General features: G+C 39.4%; 1 protein-coding gene across 3 annotated transcripts in view; it reads right to left on the reverse strand.

Moving 5' to 3' along the window:
- Nucleotides 1-13,637, reverse strand: part of WARS2 (tryptophanyl tRNA synthetase 2, mitochondrial) — an 85,402-nt gene extending 71,765 nt beyond the window's left edge. For 2 of the 3 annotated variants that reach the window (XM_068540593.1, XM_068540594.1), the window contains exon 1: nucleotides 13,529-13,637. In XM_068540593.1, the coding sequence (XP_068396694.1) occupies nucleotides 13,529-13,618 (90 nt within the window). In that variant the 5' untranslated portion in view covers nucleotides 13,619-13,637. Of the gene's footprint in view, nucleotides 1-6,415; nucleotides 6,466-13,528 lie in introns of those variants that run through there. The other variant, XM_068540595.1, reaches the window with a different exon arrangement.
- Nucleotides 13,638-13,752: the final 115 nt, after the last annotated feature.

Consider the following 13,752-nt stretch of genomic DNA (forward strand, 5'->3'; position numbering starts at 1 on the left):
CAATGTGCCTGGTACTGTTCTAGACACTTATAAATATTAACTCATTTAATGCTCACGGTAATTCTGTGAGGTAGACACTATTATTGTCTCCGTTTTACAGATGAAGAAATTAAGGCACAGAAAGGTTAAGTGACTTGCCAAGGCCATATTGCTAGCTAGTGGGGGAGCTTACTAGCTCCAAACTCTGGCAGTCTGCCTATAGAGGTCAAGCTTTTAACTCATCTTACAGATGAAGAAAATGAGGTAGAGATGTTCAGTGACTTGCCCAACGACTTCCAGTAACCAAGTAGAAGAACCTGACTTTGAACCCAGGCAGTCTGACTTTAGTACCCATCTACTAAAGCACTAACTTATTCCATCATCTCAGGACTGAAGCCTCCTGAGAGAATTATATCCATCAGGTTTTAGAGTTCCTGAATTTCCCATCCCATTCCCAGCAAACTCATCTAGACCCACAGCCATTTCTCCTAGTGTCAGAGTTGATCTGCCTCGCCTAGTGTTCAATCATTTGCTCTGGATTGCATTTCTTTCCACCTCTTCCTGTATCTTCAGTCTCTCCATCTTCACTGGCTCCTATAATCATGCTCAAGTCTGTTCTTAAAAGACCCTACCTCCAAAAAATTCTCTTGGTCAGGCCATTCTTTAAAGCTCCCTTCTCCCTCTCTTGGCACTTCCTTCTCATTCAGGCTCCTCAAACTTCCTCACCTCTCATCTCACCATCATTAATCTGCACCAATAACTCTTCTAAAGCTGTTGTTGTTGCTAATATCATTAGTGATACACCAATTATAAACTCTAAGGGATAATTTTTTAGTCTTTATCATACTATAGCACTACCTTTTTTTTTTGAATTTTTGAATTTTATTTTATTTATTTTTTTATACAGCAGGTTCTTATTAGTTATCCATTTTATACATATTAGTGTATATATGTCAATCCCAATCTCCCAATTCATCCCACACACACACACCCCCACCCCGCCATAGCACTATCTTGCTCTTCATTTTCTCTTTGAAATTCTCTAGCCCTTTGATCCTTAGATCCACACTCTAATGATTCTTCTCTCATCTCTCTCTTTGTTGGATTTTTCAACTCTGGTCTCTCTCTCAGTTTGAGACTACAAAGGGTTAAAACCCCCTGATTTTTAAAACATTTTCCCACTTTACAGGATTTTCTTGATGATCTCTCTAAAGACATAAATTTAAGTGCTACTCAGCTGACAGTAATCCTCTCAGTGGTCTTGGCTTTGTTAGTTTTTTTTTGAAGAGCCACTCCTCTCTCTCCCCATCCCTTCTAACATGTGGTCCACATGGAAGCTGGATGACCCTACCTCCACAGTCCGTGTAAAGGCAGGCATTTGACTCTCAGGAAGACAGGAGTCATGGAAGACTGACCAGAAGTCTGCTATTTAGACAGAAAAATAAGATGAGGGGATAAGCTGTGTCTTTATTTTGAGTCATAGATATGTTAATATATTCTCAATCAAAATTAAGGACACATGGTCTGCTAAAGAATTTCTGTTCCATTTTAGAATGTGAAAAACAATGTGGGAGATGTCATGTGGATGCTGAAACATTGGAATTTCCAAGACATTTTAAAGATTGATGGGTACAACTGGTTCTGGGTTTAACAAGATGTTTGGCCACTATAGTCACGGACTTATCAGGAAGATGCTGCAATCAAACCCCGTCTAACAGACATGACATTCTATAACCGTTCTATGATTAGGCTAGGTTGATTTCGGGTTTTATTAAACATGTAAATGATAAATTGGTAAGCAAGCATGACAATAAACTTTCCTTAACTACTAAAATGCCACTAGGCCACTTTAAAAGAAGAAAATGTAAGTTCTTTGTACTGTAGACATAAATTCTTGAATCATACTACTCTACTCTTATCACGGTGCAAAGAAAAATGAAATAGCACTAGATGGGAAGCTTACAAATGGCCTGTCTACACAGTAGAACAGTGCAGTGAGACTTAGGTCTGTTTTCTGTATCTCTGCAGAGCATACCAAGATCTATAGAGCAAAGGTCCTAGGCATGCCTTCACAGGTTGCTTTAAAGGGACTTAAAATGAACAATTAAGAAAAAAAGCAATGTTGCCACAATAAATGAGCCTTTTACTTCCTTCATGAGTTGAAAGCATACTCTTGATAAAGCACGATGTCGGTTGTTGTATAGATAATATGCACGTTTATTGAACCAGACAGCCTCTTGAGGCAAAACTAAGCTCAAAATAAAAACTTCTCATCTTAATCCTCAGTCTACAAACTTTAGTATAATATATAGAGGTAGCAAACCCCAGTATAGTTAGATACACCTATGAAAAATACAATTAGGGCCAGAGTGACAATAAAAGTCAGTTATAGCAACAAGTTCGAAATTCACAGCCTACTTGGAAAATTATTGAAATGAAACCAGTATTATCTCCCAGTCACTTATAAACATCTGGATACTTTAGGCAATAATAAGATCACTTATTAACTGCAGCGAACATTGAAAATCTTCTGTATTTGTATACATAAAAATATACACAGGGCTTCCCTGGTGGCGCAGTGGTTGAGAATCTGCCTGCTAATGCAGGGGACACGGGTTCGAGCCCTGGTCTGGGAGGATCCCACATGCCGCGGAGCAACTGGGCCTGTGAGCCACAACTACTGAGCCTGCGCGTCTGCAGCCTGTGCTCCGCAACAAGAGAGGCCACGATAGTGAGAGGCCCGTGCACCGCGATGAAGAGTGGCCCCCGCTTGCCGCAACTAGAGAAAGCCCTAGCACAGAAATGAAGACCCAACATAGCAATCAATCAATCAATAAATCTTAAAAATATATATACACAAAAGTGTGCGGTTTAAATTAACAATAGGCTAAATGCCAATGGTATGAACTTTCTCATGTCTTATTAGATTTACTTTTCACTGAATTCATTCACTCAATAGATACTTACTGACCTCTTTCTGTTACAGGAATTATTATGCCAAAGGTTTAAGTAATAACTCATTTTCTCTCACATTTAGTTATCATAGCCAGGGCTCAACAGGAAGAATTCTTCCTGTTCCATCTTTCACAACTGGGGGTGGCCTCCAGGAACATTCCCCTGGTGAGGTCGGCCTACTGAGTGGCAGCCTGAGGCTGCATCTGTGGAACAACGTATGTATCATAAACTATTTCCTGCTGGAGTGTTCACAAAAGGTCTAAATAAAAAACAAAAACAAAAACAAAAAACAAAACAAAACAAAAAAAACCCAGGCTCTCCACCTGTCCTAAAGCAAATGTCTACAAACAGAGAGAATATAAGGCAGGATTTGTTAATTTCTATAAGAAAGGTACAAAGTCCTGTAAAATTTCAAACTGGGAGCAATCATTTCCAGCTTAAGAACAAAGTTTTCTGGAACCTATCTATGAGTTTTGTTTTTGTTGTTTGCTTGTTTTTTATTTTAGAGAATGGTGGCATACAGACAAATTAGAATGGGAAGAAAGGTCTTTCCAAGAAGAGACAGTGACATTAACAAAGAAGCAAAAGGAAACAGCTCTGAGCAAACTTGGAAATTCTCTTAACTCCAGGGCAAAGGATCCATGTAGGACAGCAATGGCCTAGAGAAGTATTTTGGATCTGGGCTGTGGAAGGTCTTGAAGGTGGGGGTATAAGGAGTCTAAGCTTTATGAGAAGCCCCCAAAGGTTCTGAGCAAGGGAACAACATAATTAGCACACTGCTTTTGGGAGGTTAATCTGGTCAGACTGATTTTATTTTGCGGGGTGGGGGGAGGATAGTGGGGGGATGGGAGGAATCGAAGGTTATTAAGATTGATAAGGGTAGAGGAGAGAAAGGCTGCTGAGGAGAATTATATATTATTGAAGAAATAATCATCATCAAGCACAGAGGACCCACTAGGTGCTGTGCACTGGCCAAGGGCCTTTATACATATGGCAGAATCTCGAATCCACATGAAGTTCTTACCATGGGAGTATTACTATTAATACTGTGCAGACGAGAAAACTGAGGCATAGTGAGGTTGAGTAACTTGCCTGACATCACACAGTTAGCATGTAGTGGAGCCAGGCCTGACTGATCCCAAAAGCCATGCCCCTTCTGCTCTACCACACTTTCTCTTAGTAAGAAGTCAGTCAACTTTAGGATGACAAGTACAGGGCTTCCCTGGTGGCGCAGTGGTTAAGAACCCGCCTGCCAATGCAGGGGACACGGGTTCAAGCCCTGGTCTGGGAAGATCCCACATGCCGCGGAGCAATTTAGCCCATGCGCCACAACTACTGAGCCCGCATGCCACAACTACTGAAGCCCACGTGCTTAGAGCCCATGCTCCGCAACAAGAGAAGCCACCGCAATGAGAAGCCTGCACACCGCAACGAACAGTAGCCCCCTCTCACCGCAACTAGAGACAGCCCGCGCGCAGCAACGAAGACCCAACATAGCCAAAATAAATAAATAAATAAAATAAAATAAATTAAAAAAAAAAAGACAAGTATGATGTTCATGTGACTGTTGATCCTCTAGACACTTGCTTCTCTGGGTTACTGAGTTTCACAGCTTGGTGGCGTGGGGGTGTCTGGAAACATGCCAGCCAGGGGAGAAGCCAACGTTGCCTGCACAGAAGGACTTCCCTTCACAACCAAGATGTCCAGGTAACCAGTATCCACGGAGGGCCAACCTGGCTCTCTCCCCGGATTTGGCAAGGGCTCCACGTAGTCTGGTCCTTAACATCTCCCCTGGGACTCCACCTTCATGCTACACACTTACCCCCAGCCCAAGAGGCTCTTCTCTCTTCCAGTAAATTTATGAACTGGCTGCTCAGACCATTCTCCCCATGGGAGGACAGGAATCCAAATCAGAGATTTAAGTAAACAGCTCCATTTCCCTTCACAATTACATTCTCCTATTTTCCCAAAAGGGGCCCAAAGTAATATAGTAAGAGTGAGGCTGAATGAATATAAAATAGAATGGTCCATGCAAAGTCTCTGTTCATGGGAGTATAGGAAATGTTCATGAGAAGCCCTTTGTCTGGAGTATAAAATAAACTCAGTGTTCAATGTTGCTAATTGTAAAGGCTCAACAGCATCCCAATTAATGTACTAATTGTTAATAATTCACTTTAACTCAATTAATTACAGACTCCTCTAAGAACTTTTGGAATGAGAATCTTTTAGAATAAAATTCTTACTTATCCCTTGTTGAAATGGCCCACAACACTAATTACTTTAATCTTTCCCATCTTCTCACTTTGCACCTCTGTTACTTTTGAAGAAAGTACTCTAGCTATAAATCCCAACTAGACCCTAGATAGTGGTCCCCTGGCCATCCGTAAGCTTCAGCACTCACCACCTTCCCTCTGCCTGCAAGGCAGTGCACAGGTTGACCTTTTAGCTATAGACTGTGTATAGTTACAACTTCCTGCACGCACCTTGGGACTTATGTGTTAAAAGCCCTTATTTTACACAGGGTAATCCTAGTGGCAGTAGCCAAACAGAGACAAGGAGATAAATTTACAAGGCAGCTTTGCTCCTTTCTCACAATTCATTGAGCCAAACAAGACTGTAGGAACAGCAACAACAAAGGATGATTTGTAATTTCTACTCTGCATGTCACCATGGCAAGATATATAAATGGCTTTCATGGAACAGATTTGAAAGTTTGCATGGCAGTTATCAGCATATTAACATGGGTAATTTGTTTCAGAATTTAACGTATTTTGTTACACTTAATACACAGAGTTGGGAATCAGACTACCTGGGGTTACATCTTGGCTCTAAATACTTGCTATGTGACCTTGGGTGAGTTATTTAACCTCTCAGTATCCTCATCTATAAAATGGGGCTAATATTAACACTCACCTCATTGGGTTGTTAGGATTAAATAAGCTAACGCATGTCAAGTGCTTCAAACCATGCTTGGTACATGGTAAGCATCCTATAAATATGTGCTGGTACCATCTCCCCCTGTCATCATCATATTTAGTAATAACTGAAATTATCACAGTCCTATCAGACCAGGGCCCAAAAATGAATTAAACGTTAATTCAATTTTAGTACAAATAAGAAAATAATATCTACTGAACTAAAACTTTAAAGAATACTGATATTTACTTATTTAGATTCACCATCACTATAAAACTGGTTAAAAAAAATGGGAAGATATAATGAAAACTTAATCAATGAGTAAAAGTTTTAGATGGCTAAATAGTGAAACACTGTGTCCTCAGGATTAAATGAGAATATGTGAAGCATTCTGAAAACTACAAAGTGTTATATTAGAACAAAATATTATTATTAATGGCAATAACAGATTCCACTTGAAAATGTTTTACAAGGTGAGATTTGTTATTTTATTTTATGTTTTTGAATGCCTTGATGAAAAATCTACAACTATTATCCCAAGAACCTTAAACAAGAAGCAACGTACCCAAGGTCGTTCAGGGCTCCATCCATGGTGGAGTTGCCTGGTACTATAGAGTCACAGCCAGAACACCAGGACAGGAATGTGAAGGAGAAACTGACATCTCTGTCTGTCCCCAGGTTGGTGTCCCAGCCTAGAGGGCAGGGAATGTAAAAGTGGAAGTTGTGAGAACCTCTGTGGGTTAGAAATCAGGGTAGCTCGACTGCGCTTTTGAAGAGACAAAAGGGCAATCAGAAAGGCAGTTCTCCTAAATGCCCATCAACAGAGGAATAGATAAAGAAGATATGGTACATACACACAATGGAATATTACTCAGCCATAAAAAGGAACGAAACTGTGCCATTTGCAGAGACATGGATGGACGTAGAGACTGTTAAACAGAGTGAAGTAAGTCAGAAAAAGAAAAACAAATATCGTATATTAACATATATATGTGGGATCTAGAAAAATGGTACAGATGAACCTATTTGCAAAGCAGAAATAGAGACACAGATGTAGAGAACAAACGTATGTATACCATGGGGGGAAGGGGGGTGGGATGAGTTGGGAGATTGGGATTGACATGTATACACTACTATGTATAAAATAGATAACTGATGAGAACCTACTGTAGAGCACAGGGAACTCTACTCAGTGCTCTTTGGTGACCTAAATGAGAAGGAAATCCAAAAAAGAGGAGATATATGTATATGTATAGCTGATTCACTTTGCTATATATACAGCAGAAACTAACACAACATTATAAAGCAACTATACTCCAATAAAACAAAAACAAAATAAAACAAAACAAACAAACAAGGCAGTTCTTAGCCAACCAGAAGTAGGTTCAACGCAAGGAAGGCTGAGTGCCAAGAAAAAAGAAAGTTGTAGACGAATTTTGGTAAATGATTACAGGACCATTAGAAGTCAGGTGATGGGGTGGTACGAACCTAGGTATGACCTTGCTTTGTTCAGTAAGCAGGGAAGTTAAGAAAAAGTGTTAAGCCTCTGACTGGGAATAAAAGATAGGGTATTGCTAAGAAATGATATAGAGAGAAAACTGTAAATGGCTGAGCAGAGTTAAATTCAGTCAAGCTGGAGTCAATGTATCATCTCTGTGCCTATAAATTAACTCTCTGCCTCTAGTGTCTCACATAGGCAGAGCAGCTTGTATCCTAAGCGAGTACATTTCTCCCGTGGAAATTCAGCAAGAAGGCTTAGGCCTCATGCTGCAGTCTCTAGAAGAGAAATTCCTGAACCCCTGATTGGTGGTGGTGGTAAAACAGACTCAAGAGCAGAACTGGAGTAAGTGCTCTCTGGGAGGAGACTTGAGGCCAGGTTCGTCACAATAGTGACGGAGTGGTCCATAGCATTATCTTTGTGTACAAACATCAGCCTACTATGCAGAAGTAAGCTGTGTTTGGAATGAAAGAAAGAAGTTAGAAAGGAAGGAAGGAAGGAGAGAAAACTGATTGCTATTATCTCAAGTTCTCTCATAGCTTAAGATAAACGAAGAAAGGTTGCATTTTATTGATAAAATACATACATACCAAAGTAAGTACTCCCAAACTACTCATTTACAGAGTAGCTCCTTAAAAACAATTCATCCATCATATGTGGTCCTAAGCCAACAAACTCACTAGGATGTTTGAGGAAGCTGAAGTATTTTTCAAACTTCATCTTAAGAAGTCCAACACTGTGTGGCATCATCTTGGTGGCCCCTGGTTGTATGTGGAGGGAAGGTGGTAGGCGGGGCTGGGAGGGGCCAAGCAAGCAGGGCTGTAGCTACTTTTCTATTCCTTAAAGCAGAAAAGCTCTCCTTTTATCTGTTTTATCTAAGAGGGATTCACACAAGATTTTATTTGATAAGAGACTACTACTGGTCGAGTGGGACAAGCACAGGCAAGGCTGAGTGTGAATCCTGGCGCTGCCATTTACTAGCTCTCTGACTTGGGAAAATTACCAGAATCATTTATAATTACTAAATAATCTCTCAGAGCCTTTGTTTCCTGTTTTATACAATGGATAGAATAATATTCACAGGATTTTTGTGAGAAGTAAATAAGATAAAGCAAGTATAGTACATAGCAAGAAGCCTTAGCACATAACAAGCCTTAGCTAAATGTTAGCTCCTTCTCTGAAAGACACAAGGATATGCATGCATACAGGCTTAAATATACAAATATATATATCCTATATATATGCGTAAGCCTCCGCGGACAGTTCTGTAACCTGCAGCCATGCAACAGGTATACTGAGAAAGGATCTGGGGGTCAGCAGCCTCACCCTCTTCATAATTTCCTGGCTGTGGCTGCCATAAGACTTGCTAGCATAAATGCTCAGCATTTATCGACTGTTCCTCCTCTATATTTTTAGCAGTTACCATCAGTAGTTTCCATCAGCTATGCAAAGAGATTTCCAAATTGACATATTATTGTTTTGAATGAGCTAAGTCAGTTCACAAGGAAAATAAACCTAAAAAGCATTTTAAACAAATGGACTCATAGACTAAGCCTGAAAGGACCTTTAGAGTGGATCCACGCAACAACCTATTTAAGTAAAGCACAGAGAGATGAGGTAGCCTGATCAAACCGGCACAGTTAGCAACTAGTAAAATTCCCAGATGGCCATAGCAGCTCCTGATAGCTTTCCAGGCTGAGTAGCTCATGCTGCATGTTGGATGAACAATACAAGGCAGAGAAAAGCTAAGGGAAAAGTCACTGGGAACATTACCCCAGTTTAATGCCATTAAGATCACAGAAACCTATAATAACACATTATAATTGCAAAACATGGAGTGAAATGCCAACAGTAAATTTTACCACCCTAATTCCATAATTAATTAGCTTTTACTTAACTAAAAAGTAAAACATGTTTTTACTTTTTTCCCATATGTTTAAAATAAGGTCTTTTACTTTTTTTCTGTATGTTTAAAATAAGGTCTTAATACCTGCCTTAAAGCCTTGTTATGAACAATATCTCTACTGGAGTATTCTTGCCAAAATCCATAACCTCAGTCTAATCATGAGAAAACATCAGACAAACCCAAATTGAGAGACATTCTATAAAATAATTGACCAATTCTCTTCAAAAAGGCCAAGGTCATGAAAGACTGAGGAAGTGCCATAGACTGGAGGAGACATGACAACTAAATGCAATATGGGTTCCCAGATTTCATCATAAACCAGGAGACTAGTGGAAAAACTGGTGAAATTTGAAATTGTCCCAAGTTAATTTCTTGGCTTTGATAATTGTATTATATTGTGCAAGAAGAAGCTGCTTGGTGAAGGGTATACAGGAATACTCTGTACTTTGCAACTTTGTGTATCTCAAATTATTTTAAAATTTAAAAAATGCTAAAAAAAAAAGGAGCAATTTTTTAAAAAGCCTTGTTGTGAGAACTAAATACAAGATAAAAAATTTAATACATTGCCTATTTTTTTGCAGGTACAATTCCTTCATTGAATGGCTACATTTAGCGGCCATGAACAGTAGAAACAGTATGTTAATACTGGCCAAACCAACCCAGGTTGGGACAGCTAATAATGAAGTGTGTGATAAAACTGTGGACTGTGATAAAAATGTGGACACTTTACACTGCACCTGAATGATTACAAAGATTCTTGCAAAAGTCTTCTAATCATCAATATTTCACTTTTTGCACAATACAATCATGAGTTTGTGCTTAAAGAAGTCTGGATTCTGTGTTTGGTCAATGATGACAGGCTTAAATTTACCTAACGCCATCATCGTTTAAACATAACATGTCAGATCTTCATTCCTCCGACTCTGTGACTACTCTCGTCTTGTCAGACTTCAGCGGTTTTCTGTGAGGTAACACCTGGCAAAATAAATCACTTTCATATAAATTGTAGACATCTCATAATGAGTATGCCTTGATACACTTTTATTTCTGTTTTCTCTCTAGTTTTTATTTTAAACTTGATTCTACATTTAGCCTTGAGGGGCAAAAGCCTGCTCTTGAGATAACTAAAGGTCCCCAATGCCAAGCTTATTACCCAAGATTTTGCTTTTTTAAGGAAACATTAAAACAACCTAGGAATTGCATTACTCTAGCAAAGTACTGCTGTGGCTCATACACTTTTGCTTTTCACCTCAGGGAGTAACTGGTGCAGCCAAAACTAATAACAAGCAAACTGCTATTTGTTAGTTTTTGATAGAATCACTCATGTGATAAATATACATTTCTTTCTACCCCTGCAAAATAATTTTTGTTTTCTACAAAGGTTATGAGATATCATAAAAATGTCTAATGCATCTGGTTTAAGGATCCAATTCTTCCTTCACATATTTCTGCATCTGTTCACAAAATCTCTTTGACTTCAAAGGAAGCTTTTCAAGAGAAAAAGAAGATACGTACAAGAAAAATGGCCATAAATTTTTAGTTTTCTAAAGCCATTTTAATAACTTTTCTAAGGCCATTTTAATAACAGCACTGTGGGACAAGTAAATATCTCTCTCAGAGAGCTACAATATCACAGATGATATAATGACTATACATTTATCTGAAGATTTATGTTTTAAAACTTTATTCTGGGTCTGATAGTGATATATCTTCAACTTAGAACATGTGAAAAATACAGCAAGCTTAAAGAAGAAAACTTAAATCACTTTTAATCCACTATTTAGGAAAACCAAAGAGTAACAAAAAAAGTTAAGAATAGTTGTTTCCTTCCAGTCTTTTTTTCTCTTGTACATATATTTATATAAATACTTATTTGCAAATATAATATTATAATTACACTATGAATGCAATTTTATATCTTTTCTCAGTTGGTCTTTCAAAAGACTGCACTAGTCTTTCAAACCATCATTTTTAATGACTGAAAACTATAGGGGGTGGGGGAGGGATAAATTAGGAGTTTGGGATTGCAGATACGAACTACTATATATAAAATAGACAAACAACAGGGTCCTACTGTATAGCACAGGGCACTATACTCAATATTTTGTAATAATCTATAAGGGAAAAGAATATGAAAAGAATATATATACATATATAACTGAATCACTTTGCTGTACACCAGAAACTAACACAACATTGTAAATCAACTATACTTCAATAAAAAAATTTTTTAAATTTATATGTAGAACTATGCTTTAAGAAGTGCTCTTGCGTACATTTAATTCATATTCTACTCAAAGCTAAATTAAAGGTTTTGAAACACTAATCTGTTCTGGAAATTCTACATCTTGAGACCATCTAGATTAACAGTTGATTAAGATAATTGTATTCATAAATGCCACTGAAACAGTAGTAGAGATTTAAGAATTCTATTCTTTAGCATTTATAATGATTTAATGCCCTAAACTTCCTAGGACAAGCATTAGTGGGCTGTAGTTTGTTTTTCTTTTCTCTTTGACTCTCTATTTCTTATGACATCCTCAACTCTTGAGTTTGTTACAAGAGGAAGTTTGGGTCTAAGACTTAGTTACTTTGTGGGGGGGGGGACTCAAGACAGAGGGGATATATATATACACAAAGAGCTGATTCACTTTGTTCTACAGCAGAAACTAACACAACATTGTAAAGCAATTATACTCCAATAAAAAAAACAGTAAGACTTAGTTACTTTGAATCCACAGGTTTTAATATGCTACTATTAGCTATAAATATAATAATCAACCAATTCTGGTTCTGCAGAATCAAACCTCAAACTTCAAAGAGAGGAGTATTTGATGTATTCATCTAATTTTGAATCAATTTTTACCTAACAATGCTGCCTGAAATTTCAAACAACATTTAAATAGTTGTTTTGACAAATAACTTTCCAGCGTAATATCATCTATCCTTACAAGAATCTTGTGAGGCCCATATCAGTGAAGAAAACTTAGGTACAGAAAGTTAAGTAATTTATGGGATGATTAAAATAACAAGTTGAACTTAAATCTTGGTTTTCATAATTAATCTCACTGCTTTACTTTGGCTTCATAATCATGGAGCCATAGATTTTCCAAAGCTTGAAGGAACACTGTCAATCAGTCCAACCCTTCCTCCACCCATTTTGCTAAAGAAAATAAGTCCAGCGAGATTAAATTGACTTGTCATGCCACACAGCTAGCAAGTGGCAGACAAATCCCTTGACTTTTAGTTTCCTAACTTTCAGTCTAGTGCTCTCTCTAATACACCAGTTACCATGCAAAATGCTCCTCACACTTACACATTATGACAATGAATATGCAAGGATGCCAGGAAATCACCTAATAGTCACAGAATCTCTAAGATCTCCCTAGTTCCCAAGAGCTATCTCCCAAGAGATGTATGGCAAAGTGCCTACCACTGAGATTGCACTTGGAAGACGTTTAGTAAATGTCTGGGTGAAGTAAATATCTGAATAAGTGAAAGAGTGTGTGTATATATATATATATATATATATATTTTTTTCCCCTTTTTCTATGAAGGTAAAATTCTAAATACTGACAGGACGGGTTGAAGGCCGTGTCAATGCTCTCAACACTACAGAGTAATGGTAACAGGAGTGCTGCCGGGACAGGACGACGCCTTTGGCAGCTTGCTGAAATTCCTTCATAGAGCCTCCTAGATACAGATCTACTTCGCGGCAATGAGGAGAAATCATAGAGGAATATGCACTGACACTTGCTCGAGTACCGCACTGCCAGAGGGAGGACGTCAAGAGGGTGCACCTACTTAAACGGGTCGATTCCTAACGAAACATCTCTAATTTCTCCGCTGGACCCTTGGCTTGCTATTAGGGAAAGGAGAGTAAAAGCAGCAACGGGATCAAGACAAGGTGTGCAGTGCCGGAGGGACCGGACCTCTGGCATCGTATAACTTCACACACTGCTGGGCTTCCCGCGTTGCCGGGCAACAGCGGAGGTGCGGCGCTCTCAGGGCGCTCAGAGGGGGAGGGGCTGAGACTAAGTGGGTAAGCGGCGGCGCGCTCCTCCCACCAGAGGCGCGTTACGTCACCGCGAATCCTTGCAACGTCGCCACGCTCAGAGTAGGAAGGCAGTCTTAGGCAAATCGACCTTAGGAATGGAAGGTCTTGGTACTCTCCAGAGGAAGCGGGAAGGGAGAAGCAAACGGAGGGAGGAAAGAAGGATGAGAAGGACCTAGCGGGATGGGAAACTAGTGGAAGAAGGGCCAGTTTCGGTTACCTGGGGAGCGGGAGCAGCTTCGGGTCCTTTATGAAGTGCCCGGAGGAAGTTCCAGCACTCACGCGCCTTCCGCATTGAGTGCAGCGCCATCTTGAGAAGGGCGGAGCCGTCTAGTCTTGAGTGACATCTGCTCAGAGGCGAAGTCCCAGTTTCGCAGCGTTTTTGCTTGTTGCGCATGCGCCCTTGCCCTCGGGGCGGGCCTTTGTGCTGGTGCCTGGGGGAGT

Source organism: Eschrichtius robustus, chromosome 3 (genome assembly GCF_028021215.1).
Source record: "Eschrichtius robustus isolate mEscRob2 chromosome 3, mEscRob2.pri, whole genome shotgun sequence".
Taxonomy (NCBI): Eukaryota; Metazoa; Chordata; class Mammalia; order Artiodactyla; family Eschrichtiidae; genus Eschrichtius; species Eschrichtius robustus.